At 37.2% G+C, this 27,773-nt stretch overlaps 1 protein-coding gene across 3 annotated transcripts; it reads left to right on the top strand.

Annotated features, from left to right (window-relative positions):
* On the top strand, positions 1-27,355 carry LOC692937 (eukaryotic translation termination factor 1). Of its 3 annotated transcripts, none has more exons than XR_009976393.1 (10): positions 1-562; positions 2,223-2,398; positions 3,071-3,309; positions 3,902-4,132; positions 7,518-7,673; positions 8,669-8,769; positions 9,861-9,954; positions 10,908-11,055; positions 25,850-26,539; positions 26,584-27,355. XR_009976393.1 is itself a non-coding variant. In NM_001046778.1 (10 exon segments), coding segments are annotated over 9 exon segments (1,314 nt in total). In that variant the 5' UTR covers positions 131-479; the 3' UTR covers positions 25,936-26,538; positions 26,582-27,355.
* Positions 27,356-27,773: the final 418 nt, after the last annotated feature.

Genomic DNA, 27,773 nt, shown 5'->3' with positions numbered 1-27,773 from the left:
TCCCGATTGATTGAATTTAATACCATAATAATATGTCTGTAGTATCTTGATGTCCAAGGTATCCTAGTATCTGATAATATCGTCATGATACATCTCTATTTTCTTTCATTTTTCCGTCGGACGGCGGGGCGTTCGTTCGATCGTTTGTTCAACGTCATCTTTTATTCCTGTAATGTCTGAATTTTGTGTTCCACATGCTTAGGGGTAACCGAAATAAGAAAAAATCCAAGAATCCCCGCACAAGAAGAAAAGTCCGAGCAACCGCAGACGTAAATGTAAACTAGAAAGTGTGATCGGAGTCGCGAGGTGTCTCGTCCGTCCGGTTCAAACTAGATTAGGGCAGTTTGAAACTGGAATTCGGGCTCCCTTTCCATAGTATTCGTTTATTTAAAGTTTTGGTGTTGTGCAAAGACATTATTTTAGTTATTTATACAAATATAGTGTTTGTGGTTAATTAGTTAAATAAAAAGCGAAACAAAATGTCTGAAGAATCGTCGGCCGATCGAAATGTCGAAATATGGAAGATAAAGAAACTTATAAAGAGCTTGGAAATGGCCAGAGGGTAAGTTTTGTTCCGTTTTAGTCTCTCTTCAGTTCACAGAAAATGTTCAGTGATCTTTGTTATTGCCACATGACGGAATGTAATTGCCAACGAGGCTGCGTCATTGTCGACATGCGCTGGTGCGCGAGGCATAACCTTGCAAACACGCTACGGTCAGGAATGCGCATTCTACAATGATGCTGACCCTAAAGAAAGCTTCCAACGCCTACATTACGACCATAATAACATGATTCATTTCAAAACGGAAGTGTTATTCAGTTTTCGTAGCTCATTTACACATCTCTAGTAATTTTCCCTAAATATGTAACAGAGTTTGATTTATGAGTTCATCGTTAGTAAAGATCGATCATGCCTTGTACGTGGAAATTTAGCGGTTTTTTTTTCTCGATTCATTCGTATATTTAGCAGTTCTTTGTTGTAAGGATATTCGTAACCTATTACGAAATAATTTCAAAATGCATATAATTTTTTTTTTTCACACCCAAAAGTGGTAAATGTCGCAGTCCACAACTTAAATGTAGAAACTGACAATTTTGCATTATCGTAACGAACCAAAAATTAAAAAAAATACTCAGAACTGTTTTCAGATTTTCATAATCACATTATAACTTCAACCTTTTTACTTTTTTTTATTTTTTAAACTCAATTAACATAATAAATCACTGCTTAGTTTTCTGTTGTATATCAAGCAGTCTCATTTGTATTTCTGCTTACCGTCTTACAAACAGGAATATATTGACGCTTGAAAGGCAAAAGTGACTAATCGACAATGCGTGAACTTTACAGTAGACTAATTTAAATTTGAAATACCTGAAAACAAAATTTATTTTAACGAATCTAGCTGTAGTAGAATTTAGCTAGTAGCTGTAGGATTGAAATGATTTTAATAGATCTAGAAATATATATTTTTTGCTCATCGAATATGGTTATTGCCTATCATTTATGTACAAAGCAGTTATTGTCGCTTAGTCACGTTTGCCTTTCAAGCGTCAATATGATTTCTTTGTAGCACAAGTACAATAGTGGTACTTGACTGGATAGGCCTGTTTAACATCACATATTGATTTATTTTCATTTATATATTTTAAATGCAACTGTTTTCATTTATCTCAGACAAATAAATAGATTAATATTTTCCTTTTGGAGTACATTCTTTTTCTTGCTTTCACAAATTCCTTACGATTACTTACAAAAGTTCATATACAGTGCTTACATGGACTGTATGCTTGTCTGCCCACAAAGAAAGTATATGCCATATGTTACAACATTAATTTATGATCAAAATGATTTTTGTGACCTATGTACTCATAGCTTGTAATGAAATTTTATAATGCCTCGATTTTACGAAATAATCTGCAACGGCATGGCTCTGCCCCTGTCATTGCTGATGTTGATGGGCGTATGTATGATTGTATAGTGGTTACGATATGAAAGTATAACAAAAAAAATTCACCCTACATATTATAATAATTAAGTACTTCATTAGTTTTACTCATTAATTAAATAATGAAATAATTAACAATCATTTTTTTTTTTGTAATTGTCAATTCTTCAGTTGTTTGTTCTTATTGTTTGAATTGTGCACACCTGAAAGTCTGAAACCATTTACAGTATAATAAGTCAGAATGTTTAATTAAAGAATGTATTGTTCACTTTTCAGAAATGGAACATCTATGATATCCCTGATCATTCCACCTAAGGATCAAATCTCGAGAGTATCAAAGATGTTGGCTGATGAATTTGGTACAGCTTCCAATATCAAGTCACGTGTGAATCGTCTCTCAGTGCTTGGCGCAATTACTTCTGTACAGCACCGACTCAAGCTGTACACTAAAGGTTTGTGATTTAAAACGCTTTTAAATAGCTTTGGTTGAACAAAACTATCTGTCACAGCACCAATCAAATATGAATTGTCACAGTCGAGTTTAATATCGAGTATAATATATTCAGTAATAACGTAATTCTGTTCATATATTTGAATCTATGAATTATACATCAAATTATGTGTATGATTTTTGCAACTGAAACTAGATTAATTATAAAAATCTGTTGACAGTCTACAATGTTTGACAGTTTTTTTTTAAAGCTTAGATGGGTGGACGAGCTCATAGCCCACCTGGTGTTAAGTGGTTATTGGAGCCCATATATCTACAACGCAAATGCGCCACCCACCTTGAGATATTAGTTGTAATGTCTCAGTATAGTTACAACGGCTGCCCCACCCTCCAAGCCGAAACGCATTACTGCTTCACGGCAGATATAGGCGGAGTAGTGGTACCTACCCGTGCGGACTCACATGAGGTCCTACCACCAGATTTTGTATGAATGATGCGATAAGTCAGGATCTGTTAGGTTTTTTTTTGCTATCCAAATATTGCTGTCCAAGGCTTAGAGAGAGAAAGAGAGTGTATTCTTTATTGTATATCAAAAAAAAAACAATGCGAAACATTAAACACATAAAAAAGTACAATTGGCGGTTGGTGTATTTAATCATTTGTTTAATTTCAGTGCCACCAAACGGCCTAGTTATATACTGTGGTACTATCGTGACAGAAGAAGGTAAGGAGAAGAAAGTGAACATTGATTTTGAGCCGTTCAAGCCTATCAACACATCTCTTTATCTCTGCGACAACAAGTTCCACACCGAGGCTCTAACGGCACTGCTGGCTGATGATAACAAGTTTGGTTTCATTGTTATGGATGGTAACGGTGCATTATTCGGTACCCTTCAAGGAAACACTAGAGAGGTATGTCAATGTGATGTGATGTAACACGTATATTGGAACATACTTTCACACACTTGTGTTGTAAATTAACTTATAAATATTTAGTAACATGTGCATAGTTATAAATTATCATAAAAAGTAAATAATTCTAACTAAACTACTATATATAGTCCATGAAACTAGATTGATGATCAACATACTGAATAAAGTTTTTGAATAAGAACAGTGGTGCAGATGAAACAATTTCATAGTGTTTAACTAATTGTATCAAGGTTATTTTAATGCTGCCCTCTATCCGTTTTAACTAATAGAATTAGGTATAGATCTGAAACTAACTTTGCATTAGCTAATATTGGAGCACATAATTATGTTATTGTGACTGTTTCGCCTTTATGAATGAGAGAGAGAGAGAGAGAGAGAGTATTCTTTATTGCACACCAAAAAATAAACAATGTGATACATTAAATTAAAAAAAAAGTACAATTGACGGTCTTATCGCTAAAAGCGATCTCTTCCAGACAACCATGGACAAGAATCATTTGGAAACGAATTATAATATGAATTCTCGATTGACAATTGAAATTTTATCCAAGATATTCAATGAATATTGCAGGTACTCCACAAGTTTACTGTCGATCTCCCTAAGAAGCACGGTCGCGGTGGTCAGTCAGCGCTGCGTTTCGCTCGTCTCCGTATGGAGAAACGTCACAATTACGTCCGTAAGGTTGCCGAGGTAGCCACCCAGCTGTTCATCAGTGCTGACCGGCCGAACGTTGCTGGCCTCATCCTTGCGGGTTCTGCTGATTTTAAGACTGAACTGTCCCAGTCCGATATGTTTGATCCGGTGAGTGGTAGCTATAATAAATAAAAGTTCATATATATAAAAATGAATTGCTGTTTGTTAGTCTCGCTAAAACTCGAGAATGGTTGGACTGATTTGGCTAATTTTGGTCTTGAATTATTTGTGGAAGTCCAGAGAAGGTTTAAAAGGTAGATAAATATGAAAATGATCAGAATTAAATAAAAATAACAATTCTGTTTTTCCTTTGATATGTCCCCCGTCGACGGATTTCTTTTGTTTGTTTCAAGTTTATTTTATACCTAGTCAGGTTATAAATTCTGTCACATGTTTAATATAAAATAATTGAAATAAGTTTATTCATTATGTAACCATTCATATACCAAAATGAACTTAACAAAACATAGATTCTTATGACACTAAAGTTTATTCAAAATGACCTCCGTGATTTTGAATACAGGCCTTCAATCTGCGCGGCCAGTCGTCTATCGCAGCACGAACGAGGTCCATGTCAATATCGGCGGCTGCCTTAATCAAGGATGTCTTGAGTGACTTCAAATTGGGATGAGGCTTTGAGCACGCCTTTTCCTCCAAGTGTTGCCATATCTTGTAATCTAACGGATTCAAATCTGGACTGGAGGAGGGCCAGTCTTCGTGCCGGATGAAGTCGATTTCACGCGCCGCCAGCCAGTCTTGTGTGCTCTTCGCTCTATGAGCTGGCGCCGAATCTTGTTGGAATACCCAGTGCCTGTTATTGAACATGGTATGAGAAACAGGTTCCACAAGGTTCGTCAGGACTGTATTTTGATACACAACTGCATTCGTTTTTACACCTTTCTCACAAAAATGTACCTACCTCTGTTAAGCCCCAATAAGAAACTCCCAACCATACCATGAGCGAGGATGGAAAATGACCTCGTTGGACACGCGGAATACGGTTGCTCGCTTCTTCACTACTGTGTGCGTACACCTTATCATTTTGTTTGTTGTAGCTCTCTTCTACGGTAAAAATTTTTTCATCCGAAAAAAGAATTTCCCGATATTTTTTTCCCGCGTACCGCTTCAACAAAGCGCGGCATCTCTTCAGTCTCAGGTCCATTAGACGAGCATTCAAACGATGTCCTGTTTTTCTTCGATATGCCCGAAGCCCTAAGTCTTCATTTAACACCCTTTTCACCGTGGTTCTGCTTAACCCCATCTGAAGGGCCAACAGTTTCTGCTTACGTTTGGGATTTCTTTGAATTCGCGCCTTCACAGCTTTTATCACTGCTGGAGTCCTAACAGACCGAGGGCGACCACTTCTTGACCTGTCATCTACACTAGAGTCTTCATTGTATCGTTTGATGGTACGATAAACGAATCTTTTGGTTATATTCAAATTTTTCAGTATGTTAAAAATTTGAATTGGCGCGTAACCGCAACGATGCAACGCAATAACTGCAACGCGGTCTTCTTTAAGCGTCCACTCCATATTTAAAAATTAGTAAAAATTCTAAAAGTATACATTTTTATTTTCATGAACAATTCGAAATTCGAATTCAATAAACTTTTTTGTGGCCAGCATTCTAAAAGAAAAGTTTTTACTGTGTGACAATACTTATGACCTGACTAGGTACAAAAGTTTAGGTCTTTTATTTATCGATTGAGGCACTACGAAGTCTGCCGGGTCAGCTAGTATAAAAAAAACTAACAAAATACGCTTTTATAGAAAATCCAACTAAAAACTAGAAAATAAATTTTAATAAATTGAATTAAAAATAGTGTAAGAAAAAATGATTTTATTGTAAAAAAGCGTGGGGTGCTTTTCAGGATATTATCAAAATAACCCTTCTACTCATATCTGTTCATAAAATAAAATATTTATAACTACTGATACCTACTGATTTTTACACCCACCTTACCTCGATACTATAAATTTCGAACAATAACCAGATTTAAAAAATTTTTTTAAATTTCAATGATTTCCAGATGTGTGTTATCCAAAGAACGCCCCCAAAAAGTATCAAATGTTGCAAATACTAACATTCCCACCTGCCTTCATTTTCAATACAGCATGTATTTATTCCAATAATTTTATTTTCTCTAATACTAAACCTACCAACAGTTTTTGTATACCTATTTTTGGTATATTCATTAAAATGTTCTCCCAATGAGATTGAAATCCTTTAAAATGGAAATTGTAATTCAGTGAAATGAAGCATTCTCTTTCATTATCTTATACTAGATTTTATTTCGTTATGCGCTTCTTGTGAATATAAAAAAATTACAATGGGCGAACTAAGCCTTGTGAGTAAACCAGTCTCATCCAAACTATAATATATGTTTGAAATTGTTGTAGCTTAAAATATGATAAGACGCACGGTGCAGTCGTATTAAGTGATGCGACTGCTGGTGTTTGAATCCCACAGGCACATACCAATTTTGCTGATCACAAACATTTATGACTAATGTCCACGATTGACTTCCATGGTGAAAGAATAACATCATGTAATAAAAATCAAACCCTCAAATTATAATTTCTGTGAGTCAGAACGGGTAGGTGTGTACCATCACCCAGCCTTTTTCTGCCGTGAAGCAGTAATGAGTTTCGGTTTGAGGGTGGGGCAGCCATTGTACTGTAAACACGGAAGCCTTAGGCCCGATGTATAGAAGTGGCTTGCGGTATTTACCTTTTTCGTTTTAGATTTGGAAGTCGTCGTGGCCTAAAGGATAAGACGTCCGGTGCATTCGTGTTGAAGCGATGCAACGGTGTTCGAATCCCGCTGGCGGGTACCAATTTTTCTAATGAAATACGTACTCAACAAATGTTCACGATTGACTTCCACAGTGAAGGAATAACATCGTGTAATAAAAATCAAACCCGCATAATTATAATTTGCGTAATTACCGGTGGTAGGACCACTTGTGAGTCCGCGCGGATAGGTACCACCGCCCTGCCTATTTCTGCCGTGAAGCAGTAATGCGTTTCGGTTTGAAGGGTGGGGCAGCCGTTGTAACTATACTGAGACTTTAGAACTTGTATCTCAAGGTGGGTGGCGCGTCTACGTTATAGATGTCTATGGGCTCCAGTAACCACTTAACACCAGGTGGGCTGTGAGCTCGTCCACCGGTCTAAGCAATAAAAAAAAATAAAAAAAATGAGTTCCGGTAACCACTTGACGCCAGGTGAGCCGTGAGTTCGTCTACCCATCTAAGAAAAAAAATTAGCACCAAACTGTTACAAGTTAAATTTTAATATATCTTGCTGTGGCTAGTGTTAGCGATTGTATCAAGTTGAGTCCATGAGCTCGCCTACCGGTCCGTGAGCATCTTGAATAGCCCTGAGGTATCTAAAATTAGATAGTAAAAAAGTTATAAATGCGAAAGTGCAACCCAAGCAAAGCAAATGTGTAAAAGCTAGTTGCAAATAAATAAATTTGTATTTTTTCAGCGTCTCCAAGCCAAGATCATAAAACTGGTGGACGTATCATATGGAGGCGAAAACGGTTTCAATCAGGCTATAGAGCTGGCTGCGGAATCCTTGCAGAATGTCAAGTTTATACAGGAGAAGAAACTAATTGGACGCTACTTTGATGAGATCTCACAGGTTTGTTCCAGTTGCAACTACTGAATATCCTTTAAAAAAGTAAGAAAAATGACTTAACTAAATTAAAAGTCAAAGTAAAAATAAAAGCTTTTTATTCTTGGTGAAGAAGTCAGACTAAAGTGTTATATTGTCATAGATTCTTTATATTTGTGCAAATTTTCAAGTTAGCCTGATATCTCATAGTTGGTAAAAATTACATTGAAAGATTCTGGGTCACAGATAGTATATAGGAAATAACACTGAACTGGTGGTAGGAGCTCTTGTGAGTCTGCGCGGAGAAGCAGTAATGCGTTTCGGTTTGAAGGGTGGGGCAGCCGTTGTAACTATACTTGAGACCTTAGAACTTTTATCTCAAGGTGGGTGGCGCATTTACGTTGTAGATGTCTATGGGCTCCAGTAACCACTTTACACCATGGACGCCGTGAACTCGTCCACACATCAAAAAAAAAAATACAGATAAAGTGGATAAATGTTTAAAAAAAAGATTACTAAATGTTCTAAAATGTTTTATTTTATGAGATCGGCTGATTTTCTCAACTTTTTTTTATTGCTTAGATTTGTGGACGAGCTCACAGCCCACCTGGTTTTAAGTGGTTACTGGAGCCCACAGAAATCTACGACGTAAATGCGCGACCCACCTTGAGATATCAGTTCTAAGGTCTTAAGTATAGTTACAACGGCTACCCCGTCCTTCAGACCGAAACGCATTACTGCTTCACGGCAGAAATAGGCAGGACGGTGGTACCTACCCGCGCGGACTCACAAGACGTCCTATCACCAGGAATTACGCAATTATAATTTTGCGGGTTGAATTTTTATTACACAGTGTTATTTTTCACTATGGAAGTGAATCGTGAACATTGGTTAACTCATGGTATTTCATTAAAAAAATTGGTACCCGCCTGTGGGATTCGAACACTGGTGCATCTCTGGATACGAATGCACCGGACATCTTATCCCTTAGGCCACGACGATTTATTGTACTTATTTTATAGGACACAGGAAAGTATTGCTTCGGTGTCGATGATACACTGCGCGCTCTCGAACTCGGATCCGTCGAGACGTTGATCTGCTGGGAGAACCTCGACATACAAAGGTTTGGCTGAAATTTTGATTTTTTGACTCGCATCATCATTCTCCTGGCCTTCTCCCAGTCACCTGGGGTCGGGGCAACATGTTTTCTCCTTATATACTCCTCTATCATATACCATTTCTTCGCTCACTCCCCTCTTACCCATATCGTCTTTCACGCAATCCATCCATTTCTTCTTGGGTCTACCTTTTCCTCTATATTCTACATTCATAGTTAACACTCCCTTACCATCCTCATTTTCATTTATGATTTTTTAAATCTACTTTAATTAATAACTGGGTCCTGTTCTGTTAATGTTTACTCTACAATTCTTTTCATCCTTTAGTTGTGTGTTTTTTTTAAATATCGATACAGACACGAGCTCTCACGCTCATCCGGTGTTAAGTGTTCATCAAAGGGGAACTCGTACTGGTAGTGTCAGTTTATGACCCATTCCTCAATGTTTGAGTCCTTATGAATAAAGGAATCACATGTAACATCACTGTTTAACATGGTACAGAACATGGTGTACCCACCCCCCCTGTTTCTGCTATGAAGCAGTTATACCTTTCAGTTTGAAGGGTTAAGTAGCCCTTGGACCATACATACCACTGTTGACAAATAGATGGCCGTTAAGACTAAGGGGGAATTGGGCCTTATCGTCTAAAATAGTATAAAATACCCTCTGAGTTTCTTGCCGGATCTTCTCAGTGGTTCTGCGAAGCACTGCTCTTGCTAGGGCTAGTGTAAGCAAATTCTCCCTAATTGAGCCCGTGAGCTCACCTACCCATCCGCGCGTAGCTGAAATAGCCTCTTAGGGTGCCTGTCCACTGGAGCGGAGCGGAGAAATGGAGAAATATTAACCAATAAGATTACACAAAATCCTTTTCAATCTTATTGTGTTTATGGATACTGATTGTAGATTTTGATTTTGTGCAATCTTGTTGGTTAATATTTCTCTGTTTCTCCGCTCCGGTGGACAGGCACACTTAGGCTACCAGCTAATAGGTAGGGAAGAAAAGGTATAAAATAAATTATATTTATTGGTTTGAAATAAAAAATTAAATATGACTTAATTTTTTATGAGATATATTATTTGATGATTATAATTACAGATACGTATTGAAGTCGCATGCCACCAACCAGGAAACAATTCTCCACCTGACGCCTGAACAAGAGAAGGACAAATCACATTTCACCGACAAAGAGGTTAACTTTTGAATTTTAAGAGCTGATTCCAAATCTTACATTACTCAATAACTATTATGTGAGATGACTAAAAATCAGTATTGTTGGATGCACTCACTGCAGACAGCTTATCTCAAGCACCGGTCACCGTTCTCGTCGAACCCGTCGCTTGCGACGAAGGGCTCGGCGAGTAAATTAACCCTCAGACACAGCCCACTGAGTTTCTCAGTGGGTCGCGTTTCTGATCCACTGATGAATAATTTTAAGTGGTTTGAAGTTAGTTCAGTGTTAGTGACACTCCGGTTTGAGCCCCGTGAGCTCACCTACATGCTAAGGTGAAGCTGAAATAGCCTCTCAAGGCTATCAGCGTAGGTAGGGAAAAAAAAGAGACGTCATCAGCTGAGCTAATCATTTTTTTTTATTTTTTGTTTTTAAATGCGATCCTTTTGTCTTTAAAAAGTAAAAAATCTATAGTAATATATAAATCTACAGTCGTTTTTATGGATGTTCCGTTATAACTACTGAACCGTGCATCGGATTGACTTGAAACTTGGTATCCATGTAGAAAATCGTGTACTTAATGAATAGGCTTATATGTATATGAGTGTTGGACTTCCTACACCAGTTGCGGGGGCGTTAATGTTGAGAATCTTTGTGGGGGGTGAGAAATAATAATGTTAATATTAAATGCCCAGCGAAGCGGACGGGTACAGGTACGGCTTGTGAGTCCGCACGGGTAGGTACCACCGCCCTGCCTATTTCTGCCAAGAAGCAGTAACGCGTTTCGGTTTAAAGAGTAGGGCAGCCGTTGTAAATATACTGAGATCTTAGAACTTATATCTCAAGGTGGGTGGCGCATTTACGTTGTAGATGTCCATGGGCTCCAGTAACCACTTAACACCAGGTGGGCTGTGAGCTCGTCCACCCACGACGACGTCCAACCGAATCTTGATGTCGATTATTATTTTCATCAGAGCGGAGTGGAGCTGGAGCTTGTGGAGTGCCAGCCGCTGTTGGAGTGGCTGGCCAATAACTACAAGTCGTTTGGTGCCACCTTAGAGATCATCACGGACAAGAGCCAGGAGGGAAGCCAGTTCGTTCGCGGCTTCGGAGGGATCGGCGGTCAGTATAACATGATTTATTAATGTTTTGAAATGCACATTGGATATTTATGAAATTATCTTCATAGTAGACATATATAAGCATATATCGTCGGCTTATTGCAAGAACTCATTAATTGCAAAAAATCACTAAATGCGTTTTTATCTATAATGGGCTTATTTTTGCATATTCTACAAAATGCAAAAACACATTAATTCCTAGCTGGCCAATTTTAGCCGTTACGTCTTTGGTAGAAAATTAATAATTGCAACTTTGGAAGTCAGGCATTTACAAAGATTCACTAAGCAGCACTAGTTATTTTTATTAAATGGATAATTATTTGTAAACAGCATACATTACATTACAGAACTCATTTTCAGCATCTCATTAATTTTATCAAAACAAGTGTAGTATAATATAGCCTAAAATTGTATTTCGATAAAATTCATTATTTACATTTAGTTAGTTTCTGTTATGAATCATTTCATCACAAATGCACAATAAGTAATCTTAATGATTTTTATCGATATTAATATAATTTCAATCATAATGTTAAGATTTCCATAAAATCATTTATTCTTTTACATTATTTTTTCATTTTGTTGATGGCATGATTTTAATAAGTTAACATCGATTAAAATAACATAGTAACTTCTTGCAGGCTACGTGGTTCCTCGATTGTAGTTTAGTGAGTTATATAGGGTTTGTTGAAATGCGACAAAAGAGCTTGTCTAGGGAACATGGGGCATAGGACGAACCCGGGTGAGGGTGGGTTTGCGCGGGACGAAAGAGTACTGCTTCGCTCGGTCAGTTTGCGGCGAGATACGTTGATTACCACGCCTGTTATAGAAGTTAATGATTTCTGACAAAATGCAACGAAATCAATGTTTCAAACAAGGACGAGGAAACAAGATGTTGGAGCAATTGAAGTTCCGAACAACCTTCGCACAACCTAGCAAGCAAACGCCTGACCTACAATAGTATCATTCTTTCCACACCTGTAAAAGACGTTAAATGATACACTGGAGAACGGGCAACATCGTTATCTGAGAATCATACCAATGGACTACGATTGCCAACTTGTATTTACTGATAGGATGGTTGGTATGGCGTAGGGCAAGCCCGTACGAGTTGGTACCACCATCGAAGAGAAGCAGCCGTGCGGTTTGGTTTGAAGCGTGGAGCAGCCGTTATATGGAACAATTTAGATTTAGATTTCGGGTCTCAAGATAGGTGGTGGCATTCACATTAACACCAGCCTTTTTTATATTTTTTTAGAATTGAAGGGTTACTGGTGGCCCGGAGGCCTTTCCAGTTTCACCAGGACATGTGGGGTAGCAAAGGCTCAGCCAAGAGGGGTGGGATTTGCTAACAGCCGGCCAAGCGCCTCCGAAGAAGAACTAACAACTCAAGAGCAGCTGCTTCGCGAATAAATCTACTACCCGATCGGAATCACGACCCACTAAGAAGATCCGGCGAGAAACTCAACGAGCTGATGCAAAAGCGTAATCAGTTTCTGTTATGCTTAATGCTATACTTAGTTCAAATTATCCACCTTGAGGTGATTGAACATAAGTATTTAGAATTGGGCCACACACATATTATTATGGAGGTCGATATTATGCATAGTGCTATCGAGAATCAAATGCGTCTTATGCTAATTTTTTCTCTGATAGACCTCTGTAATGTTTTAAGATTGGCTAGATTGAACAGAAACCTAAACAAGAAAAAAACAGCAATGAAGCCGTATGAACCTATGTAATGAGCCACCTTGATATCTTGAACCTAAAAGAGTTGAGAAACAAATTAATGCTTAATAAGTCAATTGTAGGACAGAAGCTACAGTCGTTGAAAGTTAAATGCTTCAAGTTTGGAAAAACCGGCCTAACATTGTTCAATTTAGGTATGACTACGTTTCCAATTTTAAAGACCTAGCCTGCAGAGCTACACCATTGGTATAATAATATACCTGATAAAGAAGGTCCAAATTATCTTAATGAAGAAGAAACCTTTGATACATATATTTTTTTACCTAGATGTTTTTTTATTTGTTTTATATTTTTGTATGGTGTTTAAGCTCAGTTCCTAATTTTCATTAAAAAATACATGATTAATTGATTGACTAACAGGGAGAAGAAAATTATTTTTAGTTTATTATTGAAGCCGTCGAGGCCTAAAGGATCAGACGTCCGGTGCATTCGTATATAGCGATGCACCGGTGTTCCAATCCCGCAGGCGGGTATCAATTTTTCTGACGAAATACGTACTAAACCAAATATGTTCACGATCGTCTTCCACGGTGAAGGAATAACATCATGTAATAAAAATCAAACACGCAAAATTATAATTTGCGTAATTACTGGTGGTAGGACCTCTTGTGAGTCCATACGGGTGGGTACCACCACCCCGCCTATTTCTGCCGTGAAGCAGTAATGTGTTTCGGCTTGAAGGGTGGGGCAGCCGTTGTAACTATACTTGAGACCGGCGGGTTTGATTTTTATACACGATGTTATTTCTTCACCGTGGAAGTCAATCGTGAAGATTTGTTGAGTACGAATTTCATTAGAAAAATTAGTACCCGCCTGAGATTCAAATACCGGTGCATCGCTCAACACGAATGCACTGGACGTCTTATCCTTTAGGCCACGACGACTTCAAACTTAGAACTTATATCTCAAGGCGCATTTGCGTTGTAGATGTCTATGGGCTCCAGTAACCACTTAACACCAGGTGGGCTGTGAGCTCGTACACCCATCTGAGCAATAAAATAAAAAAAAATATTATCGAAAACTTGAGACTGCGAAGTTGTTGTGAGTACTTGCCAATATTAGCTATTACAAGTTTTTACGTCAACTGTTATGAAAGAATTGTTATTGATTGTTATGTAATTATTCGTTTTTGTTTGTTTCAATAAGGTTTGATAAGTATTTTGTTGTTTTATTTTAATTTAAGAAATAATTAATTCACATATCAAACCGACTTACAGTAGCCAGAAGTCATTAACTTTTAGTTTTGATTTATAAATAATATATAATTTTATATGACTACCGACTCTCACTTGTTTTAATTAATATACATATTAAGCAAATCCAAAACATTCAATTTTTCTCACTTTAATAATGTATTAAGGATAATATGGGCTAATCAACATAACCACTAACTAATTCCAACTAAAATGCCGTTTTCCCAAAATAATGAAAATGTCACTTAATGACTTCTTGCAATAAGCCGACGATATAGAAGCTGAGAAGTGCGCGTTTGGATGGTATGGACATGTGATGAGTGGAGATGAAAATGAGGTTGGTAAGAGAGTGTTGACTATGAATGTGGAAGGATATAGAGGAAGAGGTAGACCCAAGAAGAAATGGATGGATTGCGTGAAAGACGATATTTGTAAGAGGGGAGTGAGCGAAGAAATGGTATATGATAGAAGAGTATGGAAGGAGAAAACATGTTGCCCCGACCTCAGGTGACTGGGAGAAGGGCAGGATAATGATGATGATGATGAGTAGACATATATCTTCTTCTCGCATTAAAACTGTATAATCTCAAAACTTACTAATTTTACAATAGAGTGCTTTAAAGTTTTAACATAAAATATGATATTTCTAATATTAATCGTCTTTGCAACATTTATTTTTTTATCAGTTACATTATCTGTCTTTTAAAATAAGATAAAATTGTGTATTAATTTTGTTAATAATAGTCAAAATATAGATAAACTAAAAAACAAAAAAAACTAAACTACGCTCTTTTGACAGTATTTATGAGAAAAATACTGGTGATACCAAATTATTCCCGCATATTAACTCAATTTCGAATATTTTTGGATATTGTACACTTTTTAATGCGCAAAGACGATGTGTCGCCTAATGGAAAATTAGGCGTATAATTTTGTTCTTTTATGAAGATATATAAATGTGACATGTTAGTCGAGTTGTAAAATAATATAAGAATACAATATCTTTACGAGGCTTTTAACAAATCAACAGATAGGTTTGTAGTTTGAATTTAAGTAAAGCCTAATTAACAATGTTTTAGAGTTTATTGCAAATCAGCTAGGTACCACTACCGATTTCTTTGGGGAACCATTATAATAATAACCCAGGATCAAGTCACATATGATCATTTAGTCTCGAATTAGGATCTCCTGTACTATAGGAATAGGAGACTGATGCACATATTCATATAATAACATATCTAAATGTATCATCATCATCATTATTTCCTATTACCCTCTGCTGGGGTGTAGGGCTCGCATCAAATCTAAATGTATATATGTGTAGATATTAAACAAAGAAATCTGTTCATAACACGTATGATTTCGCGATGCGGGTATCGAACCCACGACCCTCGGCTCAGCAGTCAGAGGCGGTAATTAACCACCGCCGAATCAGTGTTTCTTAATGCCGTTAGCTTTGATAGGACAACTTCTGTAGCAACTAGTGTCTGTCTTGCGATATTCATACTTTAGTATCCTTCTCCTTACATCGTGCTCCTCAGTCCTTGAGGGTCGTGACATTTAGGGAGCATTTTAAGTCGGACTATGTTCCTGCATTCTTACCTGGCCTCTGCGCAGTATATAGAGACATTGATGCTGGAGTCCGATGTCGTCTTAATTTGATTGAACTCAGCGCATGGGACTACGCCCCCTTGGCCTCTTTCCTTACACTTTGCTTTCAGTTACATGAAAGTATATATGAGTCGTCTATTATCAAAGGTGGCGACAAAAAAAAATTATTGATATGTCAATACAGATTGATTTGAATATAATCGTCTCCTTCAAAGAATACGGTTCAAAACCTGCATTAAATAAAGGTTAATAGTTAACCTGTTATTTATCTAAGATGTCGTTCCGAAGAGTTTTGTGACTGCCAATGGAATACAAAGTCAATAATTCGTTTTTCTGATTTACCAATCATTGTCCAAAAGTCAGATTGCCGGCTTTGATAATAGTCGACTCATATATACAACCGAAAAAAAATATACTCCAACAAAGTGTATAAAAGTTTATATTTTTCTAAATTAATATCTCGTGAACCGGCAATGAAAAGCGAACAGCCACCCGATGTTTGTGTTACATTGCGCACTGTCTATAGATTAGTAAAATACGATTTTTGTATCATGCCTTTTTGCCTGTTGTCGTCTGTCGAGCCATCAGCACTATCAGTCTTCGGTTTCGGCAAAGGCTTATAGTGCACTCTGTTTAAATAAACTTTCGTATGCAACATCAACTATAGTGCGCGCGGAAATAGTTTGACGCGCCTTAGGTATGTGAGGGATGGGACGGAGGGGCGGGGGCGCTTGCTGTCATTACTGATATTACTTTGTTTTTTCTCCTTTATTGATGCACAAAACAAATTATATGATTATTTATAATTATTTGATACTATGATAGTCGAAATCATTATAAACTTACAAGATGATTCTGAATCAAGTTCAGATTTCAGAATCAAGTGATTCAGAGGATAGAGGTAGGCAGCGGCTTGGCTCTGCCCCTGGCATTGCTGAAGTCCATGGGCGACGGTAACCACTCAACATCAGGTGGGCCGTATGCTCGTCTGCCTACAAGGGCACTTTAAGTTAATCTATGAAAAATCATTAGCTAGGTCTAGTCTTACTAAGTCTTACTGAAACTAACTTAAATGTTCTCTTAAATTATCGCGGTAATCTACATTACAGCACTTTAAGTTAACGTATCAAAAATCATTAGCTAGGTCTATTCTTTGAAACTAAGTTAAATGTTCTCTTAAATTATCGCGGTAATCTACATTACAGCACTTTAAGTTAATCTATCAAAAATCATTAGCTAGGTCTATTCTTTGAAACTAAGTTAAATGTTCTCTTAAATTATCGCGGTAATCTACATTAAAAACACTATTCTTGAACGGGTTCTTACCACATTTTCACGTTAAGTTCCCGACATATAGGTTTTTGCAAACTACCCATGATTGTGGGTAGACTAAAATCTGCGGGTAGGATTTTAGGAGCAGACAAATATATAATAGTTTACCATATTTAAACAACAAATATCACGAAAACGCGTAATGTTAACATCTTGGTACATAAGAAAACTCTCAATAATAGTTTGTGTAATGTGTAATAGTGCACAATAATAGTTTGTGTAATAGTGCACAACGTTCCTATGAGTCTGTTAACAGTAGGCTTGCACTGATTGATTATTTTTTTCAGTAGTGATCATTACAATGCTTGCTCCAATGATGTCCTGTCGCGGCCTTAGGCTTATGGCAGGCGTAGATGTAATTTAAATTTAAAATACATTTGCGGTCGAATCTGATGTAAAATTTGACGGTAGTCAGCGATTATCAAGCACGTTTCTAATTAGAGATGAAACGGATAGTGGTTTGGCCGGATACCGGATACCGAATATTCGGCAAATTGCGAGGCCGGACCGCCGGATCTTCGGCCCTTTCGGAAATATTCGTGCGCGTTCGAGTGTTGTCGCACGTGAGCGGAGATCGCGACGACTCGGTACGACGAAAATTTGGTATTCATTCACCACAATTTGCCACTTGTTAATTTTGAGAATTAAACAAACTAATTAATAAAACAATCACTTCTGACGCGCGATTATAAAAATTAAAGTTGTCCATGACCTCTTTTACTATTCGAAATCCGGCCGGAATGTGAAAACATAGCCGGATAGACCGGATATCCGTTTCATCTCTATTTCTAACACCGGCCCTAGCAAGAGCGGTGCTTCGCTGAATCTACCACCGGATCGGAATCGCGACCCGTTGAGAAGATCCGGCGAGAAGCTCAGTGAAACCGTAAATGTAGTTTTAGATGTGCCAATGATGTGTTTATAAGTTTTATTTATTTGTTTAATTAAAAGTGTAGATTTTTCTAGAATCCTTTTTTTTTGGGTATTTTGGTCGGTGTTTGCACATATGCCTTTTTATTTTACATATATTTTTCTGTACACATATTTTTCATTTGAGAATATTAATATAAAGAATAATGTAATTTTTTTATAAGGGTTTGATCGTTAATGCTCCGCGAATTCTATATGTTAATAAATGAAATGATAATAATGGTAACGATTGGCACGGTTTGTGTCTTATGCCGCCATAGCTTTAGGTGGCTTAGGCTTTGACTCTGGTATTGTTGGTGTCCATGCGACGATGACCACCATCAGGCATGATCAGCTGCCGTCCGATGTTTTAAATCGCCCGTTTGAAGTTAGCTGCTTCAGTAAATTGGCTTTGCCCCGAAGCCCCGAGTGTCGATGGGAACACAACACTAATTGCGTCATCAGCTCGTGGGCTTTGGGCGGAAAAAAAAAACTTTTTTTTTTCCTGAAAATTCTTTGAACTAACCTACAAATTTCTTTTCACTGCTGCTCTGATCGCGACGCGGATTGATGGGTAAAAAATTTTGAAAAAAAAAAATAAAACGTATCTAGGAATTCTTCGATACAAAGTTGATTTTCAGTCACTTCAATTGGACGAGCCCCTCGACGACGTAGATCTAGATGATTATTAATAATAATATAAAAAATAATAATAATAATAACAAAAAAAAACGAAAAAGCAACAAATGTTATTTAGAAGTTAAGCTTGCTTTCATTGTTTGAATTGTGCTGTGGGTTGCAGGCGGGCGTTTGAAATGATGACGTTAAGTTAAAAAAAAAGTGCTTTTGTTGCTTATTGAATCATATCGATCAATACACGACATTTATCTTTGCAATTAAAGGTGCGTTTTATTTGGTATTAGCATCAAAAGTTTGATGTTAATTGAACTTCAATTAAGTTTACTCCATTCAAATAGCTGAAGAAGTTTTTTTGTCATGATATTTTGTCCAAATTTTTAACTTCTGTAAAGTTCTAAAAATGTCGCTTAAACCTAATAAAAATAGCTTTTCCTTCCTCGATATTATAATTGGTCGATGTACAAAATGCATTAAGATTTATTTTTCGGCGAGAAAATTTCCGAGAACTCTTAATTCGTCGCTACCGTGCCCATTTCTGCTGTGAAGCAATCGTGTGTTTCACGGCCATGTCTAATTGCAATCGAAGCCCCGATCCGATGTCTGGATCTTGCCTCAGGGAAGTTCTCGTGCCGATGTCTGGGCCTAATAAAGAGTCCTTATTGTAGATTAACGAAAATGTGCTACTACGCTTGTTATATTAAAGATTGCACTATGAAAATATTTAACACCTTATCCGTTTGTCAATTTTACTGAACATATCTTTCATTATACTTAATTATTGGCAAAAGTACAGCTGCGTCAGAAACGCGGCTTTTTAAACGCTCGCTTGCGGCCGACGAACTGTCGCTTACGCAATTTCCTAGATTAAGAGCCCCAATACGATATGATTTCTTAAAATTTATAGATTTATCCTTTTTCCTCCTTCTCACGCTTCATTTTTAATGTGTTTCCCGACAACCCTAAGGATGTTGCTATATATTAAAAAAAACGAATAAATGTCGCCAGTGTGCCACCCCTAAGCTTAATTGTGTAGCAGTAGCAAGTAATTTATTTACGAATTAATGTGTTTTCTAAGTGATGTATCTGATTTTGTGCAATTTATTTTTAATATTAAGTTTGTAGTCGAATGTCGACTTTTAGGTGTGTGTGTTTTGCGAATATTTCTTGTAAATGGGGGGTAAATGAAAAAAATTATATTAAAAGAACGGATTATTTCCCTTACGTCTGCCGTACACGATCAAGTTTGGGATTTAAACAGATTTTAAGATTGATAGATTAAACTATAGGGGAGATTGTCTTTAGTTTGTATAAAATTAAAAAATAGAAATCGTTCAGAAATGACCTTGGTTGTCTTTTAAATCTAGTTCTGAGTTTTTTTTTTTTTATATGACAAGAAAAGGATGTATTGCAATCGCGGACGTGATTCGCCAAGTGTGAAAGGGATGGCAAGACTTTTCGTAATCCCCCCTCTTATCGCTTCCCTGGTCCGGGCGGCTTTGTACACGATTCTGCCTCAGATGCAGTATGTTTGGACTATGGGGGCCAGAGGTAAGGAGAACCGTCTCATATGGGAGAAGCTTGAAAAGGTCCTTCACTAAACTTCCACCTTCGTCACTAAATAACAGTCCACTTTCGTCACTAAATAACAGTTCAAAAATCCTCCAGAATGGCGCTAGCATAGGCACAGGGTATGATATGAATTGAGCAGTTGTTAACTGATTGAAGTATGCCAAGTTAGGAAATTTATAATATATTTAATGACTAGAGTAGTTAGTGACAGTGTAATATACAAGACCTCACATGGTTACGTAGTCCAAACTAATTTCGTCAATATAATCTAAAATTATTGCTGTGGTAAAACGTGGAGACATCGATTGCATTTTCTTATCAGCTTTAAATAAAGTACTTTTGTGATTTTGTAGTGCTTACAGTTCTTTCGTCTTTTTTTATTTCTCGATCTTATTCTAATAACTTTCAGCGCCTTTTTTAAAATTTACCCGGTTGCTACTGTAGCGCCACCCTTATTTAGCAGATTTTAACGGACACTTTTTCACACACAGAGACGGTTCTCCTTACCCTCCATAATTTGGACTGACTTGCTTTATACACGTACTTTAAAAAAAATTGCTAATTGTTTGAATTCTGTTAGTCGAGTGTTACCAGTAACAATAGTAAAGTTATTTTCGATGTTGGTCGCGTGTCCAGATTTATCCTTAACGGCTTACGTGTAAAATGTGATTAGGGACGAGGAGATTCGAATTGAGATCCGATTATTAGTGTTGTCATCGATGACATTTGACGTTGGCTCGGAATTTGACAGTTTACTTGATCGTGTATGCGGGGAGATACTTTTTTTTTTTCGGATTGTCTTTGAAACGAATTAAATAAATTTTATGTGATTTACTGCGTTAGTAATACGAAATGCTTTTTTGATTCTCCATATACCGTAGCATTAGATATCAGTGCGTTAGAATTTTTGTTGTTGTTGAGTTTTTTTAGTAGGATTGACAAAAAAATATTGTGTACTGCTGTGGGGGGAAGCCGTGAGGGAACCGTACTTGTAGTTTGAACGGTTAAAATATAATTTGGAATCTTTTTAAATAATACTTATTTACTAAAATCGAACGATTTAGTGGCAATGTTTGTCGCGAAGCAATAGAAAGCGTACAAAACACTGGGGTCGGTGACCTCGCTAGCACCACTATAGTGCGCGCGGAACTAGTTGGCCGCGCCTTAGGTATGTGAGGGGTGGGACGGAGGGGCGGGGCGCTTGCTGTCATTATTGATATGAGCTTTGATACTATGATGGACGAAGTCATTTTAAACTTACAAAATGATTCTGAATCAAGTGATTCAGAGGATATGTCAGAATAATTTCATATACTTAATTTGTTTTTGGTTTATTTTACTATTAATTAGATAGGTACAATATAAACTTCTAAAAGTTCAATTGCTTTATTTATTTATTTATTATTTCATTTATTCATTTATTTATTTTATTTAGTCTATCATTGTCTAAATCTCATCTGCATTACGAGTAGGGAGGCAACGCGCCCCCTCACCCCCGTCGCCACTTAAGGCGTGGCCAACTAGTTCCGTGCGCATTATAGCTTCAATCGTGTCCTGCCAATGGTAATTTTGCATCAATACCAAAAAGCTTAGACAGGATTTTGCTTATCGATTTATAGTTAAAATATAAGATCTAATAATACCTACTTGATACAAACTGAGAATCTATATTCATTCTTTAATGTAATTCTGGTTACGTATACGCTGACAGCTATACTAGGCGGTGTTGGTTCGATTATTGGGTATTTAAGACCTGCATCTGCTTGAGCTGTAAATTCTTCTCGGGAGAAGCTTGGGTAATGTTTAATTTAGAACCTGATTAGATAAATCGATTAGACCACTAATCGATTTAAGCCAATAAGTCTTTGGTGAGCATCGCTTCGTATAGAGCAGGGGCTCCCAAATTTATTTTGTCTACTGCCCACTTTGAGAATAAATATTTTTTTAGCGCTCCCATTTTTTCACCTACTTAATAACCACTATAGCGAGAGCTCAGACGGTGTCTAAGATTCCTCCTAGATGAAATTACAAATCGCCTCCCAAGCCTCTACACAACGCCCCCATTTTTTTTTGGGTCTGTTACCGCCCCCCTTTAGGCCTACAGCACCCACAAGGGGACGTTATCGCCCACTTTGGGAAAGACTGGTATAGATAATTGGCTCGGGCATTTTAATTATAATCGGTAACACATCACGCAAGGAACCCCAAATTACGGTTTCCTATGTTATACGAACTAGATACTTACATATACTAGTGGTCCTGCAGTAGTCGAAATTCGACTTTAATTAATTGAAATTATACATTTGAACATTATTATGGTTCTATTGATTGACAAAGACATAAACTTCTTCGTTCACAGATTTCACCAAGACTATACACTATAGACAAATAATATTAAATACAAACAATACATATTAATCTATTCGCAATTTGACTACAGACTTTAAATAATAAAAGTTTGACCATAAACAAAGTGTACATGTATTTATGTGTCTGTTTGTCAATTAGATGGTAGTGTGTGTAATATTTTTTTTTATTGATTTAAAGCGTTTTATATGCATAATTTAAAAATATATTAACATTCTGCACTCCTCTATATTCTCTCTAAGTGTGGAAAATTTCATGCTACTCCGTCCGCGCAATTTTCGTAAAAAGGGGTACAAAGTTTTTGCTTCACGTATTAATATATAGATAGACTTGTATACGTTTAAATCTATACTTATATAGATAATAAACATTCAGACAAAAAGCAAACAAACCTGTTCATCGCACGAAGCTGCCCGATATGGGAACCCACGACCCTCAGTGTAACAGTCAGACGCGTTAACTATTGGACCACCGAGACAGTCGTTAAAACAAAATGAATGTGTTTTGATCGCGAAAATTATATTTCATTCCGAGAATGGTTCCCTCACAACTTTCACACTCAAATTATTAGCAAATAAAAATTCGTTGCCACGTTTGCTTAAAGACAAAATTTTGTTTAAAAAATTATATATACGGTCCGATGTTATAATAAAATATTAGTCCCATGGCTTTTCAGTAGTAAATAGTGTTTTGTTTTTCGATGTCTATCCGAAAAGCAATTGAAACATATACAGGAATATTATGAATAAATATATGCCGGTCTGATGGATGATACCTAAGTATTGTTTTTTTTTTGCACACCGTACCCTTTAGGGATGCGTCATTACGTAGTGACTGCGCAAGAAAAGTGAATATTAATATTCAATGTACTGTGTTAACCCGTGAAATTAAATGCGATTTTTGAAGAAGGAATTCATTCCGCGCATTCAATCATCAACCGCGCTTATTAAAAGATCACATTTGACTGATTAATTTGATGAGTTTTTGAGGGAATTCTTTTTTTGTTATTGCTTATGTGGGTAGAAGAGCTCACATGACACCCGGTTTTAAGTGGTTACCGGAGCCCATAGACATCTACAGTAAATAAACAGTCGACGTCGCCCTAAAACGCGTCATTTCGGATCCTCCCGATCCACTAACGGTACCTCAAGCACCGGTCATCGTTCTCGTCGAACCCGTCGCTTTGCGACGAAAGACTATGAGTAAATGAACCCACAGACACAGCTTACTGAGTTTCTCGCCGGATCTTCTCAGTGGGTCGCGTTTCCGATCCGGTGGTAGAATTTAGCGAAGCACTGCTCTTGCTAGAGTTAGTGTTAGCAACAACATCGTCAGGTTTGAGCCCCGTGAGTTCACCTACTTGTTAGGTTACGCTGAAATAGCCTCTCAAGGCTATCTATTAGTTGGGTAGGGGAAAAAAAGTTGATAGTGTTATGTGCTTACGGGAGTCAATAACATGGCGTCATGCATGAGACGCGAGCTCTCAGTTTTACAATACAACGGCTGCCCCACCCTTCAAACTGGAATGTAATACAGCTTACAGCTTCGCTATAGAAAGGGACTAGGTGGTGGTCCTACCCGTGCGGGCTCACAAGGCGCCCTACCGGCATGCGGGGCATACGATGTGGGGCTTGGGACTTGATAACCACTTAATAACAGATGACTTGCGAGACTTTCCACCCCTCGAGACCACATCGTTATCGTTATGAAAAGATTTATCTGCAACCAGTACAAAATAATATATTTGTCACTAGCTGTCTCCAGCAGACTTCGTAGTTCCTCAATCGATAAATAAAATACCTAAACTTTTGTATAAAATAAACTTAAAACAAACAAAAGGAATCCTTGCGACGGGGGGATACATCAAAGGAAAATCAAATTTGTTTGTTTTTATATAATTCCGAGCATTTTCATATTTATTCACCTTTTAAATCCTCTCTGGACTTCCACGAATAATTCAAGACCAAAATTAGCCAAATCGGTCCAGCCGTTCTCGAGTTTTAGTCAGACTAACGAACAGCAATTCATTTTTATATAAATAGAAGCTTATTGACTCTCCTTCGATATATGCGTGGGCTATGCTCGCGTTCTGAGCAATAAGCGATTGATGCTGTGGTATTACTGTCTCTTCAGAACTGAGACAAGATAATGTGCTCACGAGTGCTCAAGTAGGAGTATAACTACGATTGTTTATAAAATTCAAACGACCTTTCATGATATGATTATATATAGCAGTATGTACCAGATACATACCAAATGCCAATGCCGAACAACTTATGATCGAAATTGACTGTTTGTTTGGCTGATTTATCGTTGTTAATTTCACTAATATCATCGTTCTTAATTTACATGCTAACGAATCGGAGATGAGGTAATGTAATAAAGAACCATTTATGTTTTCTTTATTAGTTTAGTGAATTATTTTTTTATATTTGTGACACGAGAACAATTGATTTATCCTCGTAATTTTGTGGTTACATCCGTAGTGCTCTATGATTTTTGCGTTTGATGCTTTTTGTGTACGATGAGTAAAAGTTTTTCCGTGTCTCACACAAAATCATAGACGTTCTAGACGAACCAGAAAGTACTTGAATTTGTTTCATTATTGACCACAAATATTTGGGTTTTTGTTGGGATTTTTTCATCGTTAATGGGTCCAAAAAAGAATAATTTTATTCTTTGTTTTTTTTTTGTTTTTAATTTTAAAGTATGTGTTATTTTAATTATAAATAAATACCGGACACGGAACAATGATCTGTAATATTTTATTTTATCCGGTAACGTATCTGTGAATGCTTCGAGAGCTTGTCTTTGTATGTACTGTGTGCTTAATGTGAGTTTTTTAACTTCTCGATCACGTAAAAGTTAACTCAAATTTGTATGCAGTTTGTACAACGCCACTACTTTTGCCGTTAGGGGCGCTGTTCCAATTCCATATAAATTTAAGTTCACTTTGACATTCGAGTTGGTCATGACGGCGCTTGCATTAGTCCGCGTTACAATAATAATTAACGTGGCCTCCGTATCGATTGTTAGATACGTCCGCTGGTTTGGTCAATCGAATAGTTTACTAATGAAAGAGCTTGGGATAGATTAAGGTACTGTACACGATCGACGGGCCGTAATAAAGCCTATACAATGTGTACGATTAAAATAAACTGCCTTATTAGAGCGTGGTTCGTTCGCGCAGTGTCAATCCGCCTGAATTATGAAAGCGCGTAGTTGCACAAGTACTCTGTGTTTCGAGTTATACTCCAATATGAGTATTAAAAAAATTATGAGATTTACAGATCAATGTTTCGTTTGTAGATTTGAATATTTTTTTTGTAGTCAATTTATTTTTAAGTAAAGAGTAAAATTTGTGTATCTGTGATGGCAATTTCGATGATCACTAAAAATGATGGTCAATTCTTTCGATTCCCTCAGGTCTCCTCCGTTACAAAGTGGACTTCCAATCGATGCAGCTCGACGACGAGGAAATCGACAATCTATACGACATCGACGACTATTAGCTGGCAACACTGAAGGAACGAGACAAATGCACGCGTCTTCAAAAGCGCCGCTCCATTGCTGTACCGTGTTGCTTTTGTCTAATCTGACGTGGCCCAACAGAAAATGCCTCTATCCAAAATAGTGTGTATGTGTTCGGAATGAAAATGGATCGTACAGAGATTATCAAATAAGTTTTCATTTTTTTTAATGAATTGTGATCTTTGATAGGCTGAGTGTTTTCTGTTGGACACCGTCCCGTTTTATGATGTTGTAAACGGAAATTTGTTATGAAATAAACGATGCGCAATCGAGAAGCAGTTACTATCTCACCTGCAATGTTTTAGTGTACACAAAAACCCTGTAAGCTTTGGAGAAAAATTCTTTGTAATACCGGTCAATTTCAATGTTTACGCTAAGAGAGCTATTAAGTAAAGCGAGAGTGCTCTTGGTAACAGGAGCCGAGCTGTCCTCAATCTTGAGGTTTTGGAAGAGTCAACATCCTAAAGAAACTGCTATGCATGAACGGTTCGCGGCAGAAATAGGTAGGGGTCTGTTAATCACTTTTGCAGACCCAAAATGCGTTTTAAGACCAGTAAGGTTTGAGTTGTTTATCCTAAAACTGGGGTGTGATTTTTTGAATGAGTTGCCGTTAGAATTTTACCGTGAAGGACTTAGTAAAATGGAGCTTCGTAATACCATTAGGCGAAATAAAAACTTAATTAGGCTATTCTATCGTATTGAAATATTACCGATAGATATTTTAAAAAGTCTGGCATTAGGCTGCTCCGTGATAAAGCAGAATTTTAGCAGGGTTTAGAGATGAACGACTATTGTTTTGTTTGGGTGCTCTTTTGAGATTGGCAATGGCGTAAAATTGTTGGGGGTTTTTCTGCGTATCGACAGGGGACCCTGCAATGGTGCCCTTTCGTTTGAAGATGACTACCCCCTATTTAGAAGGAATGGAGCACATTATGTCGCAACGCAGTAATGAAAATCGACCATTTGAAATATGAATGTAAATTATTGAAATGTTACGAAGAAGGTCGGTAGTTACATGAGAATCTTTCAAAGCTAAGAAAATTAGGAGGTAGGGAATGTCGCGGGGAATCAACTATTTATTTTTTGTGTATTTTACTATTTGGCAACGTTCTCGTCTTTGTGTGTACTAGAATAATGCGGGTTACCCATCAAAAATGTTGCACAATGAAATTGTAAAGTCGCATTGGAGAATAAAAATCAACAAAATTGGTTCTGTTTGAAAAAATATTAATAAATACAAATTGGAGATTGTGGTGCCTTGTTTCAAATCGGCCCAAAATCGTCCATCACAGATTACTTGTTGAAAGAACTCCCTATCTATATATTTATAAATAAATTTTGTGTTTCGATAGAATAATGTACTACTAAACTGCTAAAGAAATAAAGAAATTTCAGAAATAATGTTTTTTTTTTTTTTTGTTAAATAAAAATAATAGTACAAGTAACCTATGCAAGTTTTTTTTGAAACCTTTTTTTTATACCTATATTACGTTGCAAAATAGAAAATAGAACAGCGAATATATACCACCCTGAAATAAGCAATATTAATTGTAGGCGTCATGATAATCTTATTGTTTGCCGCCGCTGACTACTAAACTCCTGGCCACGCAGGAGCCAGTCGGCGTCGGCGCCTCAAACAAGTCCTTATGAATCCACCAGATCCTATAACTCTTGCATTAGACGCCTTTAGCTCTAACAGTAAGAAAAAGCTCGACACGACACTCGACGAGCAACCCAACCCATACATCAGCCTGCTGAGTTTCTCACCGGATCTCAGCAGGTCGCGATTCCGATCCGGTAGTAGATTCAGTTGCTAAGC

Source organism: Bombyx mori, chromosome 24 (genome assembly GCF_030269925.1).
Source record: "Bombyx mori chromosome 24, ASM3026992v2".
NCBI classification, from domain to species: Eukaryota; Metazoa; Arthropoda; class Insecta; order Lepidoptera; family Bombycidae; genus Bombyx; species Bombyx mori.
Note: the sequence above shows the minus strand (reverse complement) of the source record. Positions and strands in the feature narration are given on the sequence as shown.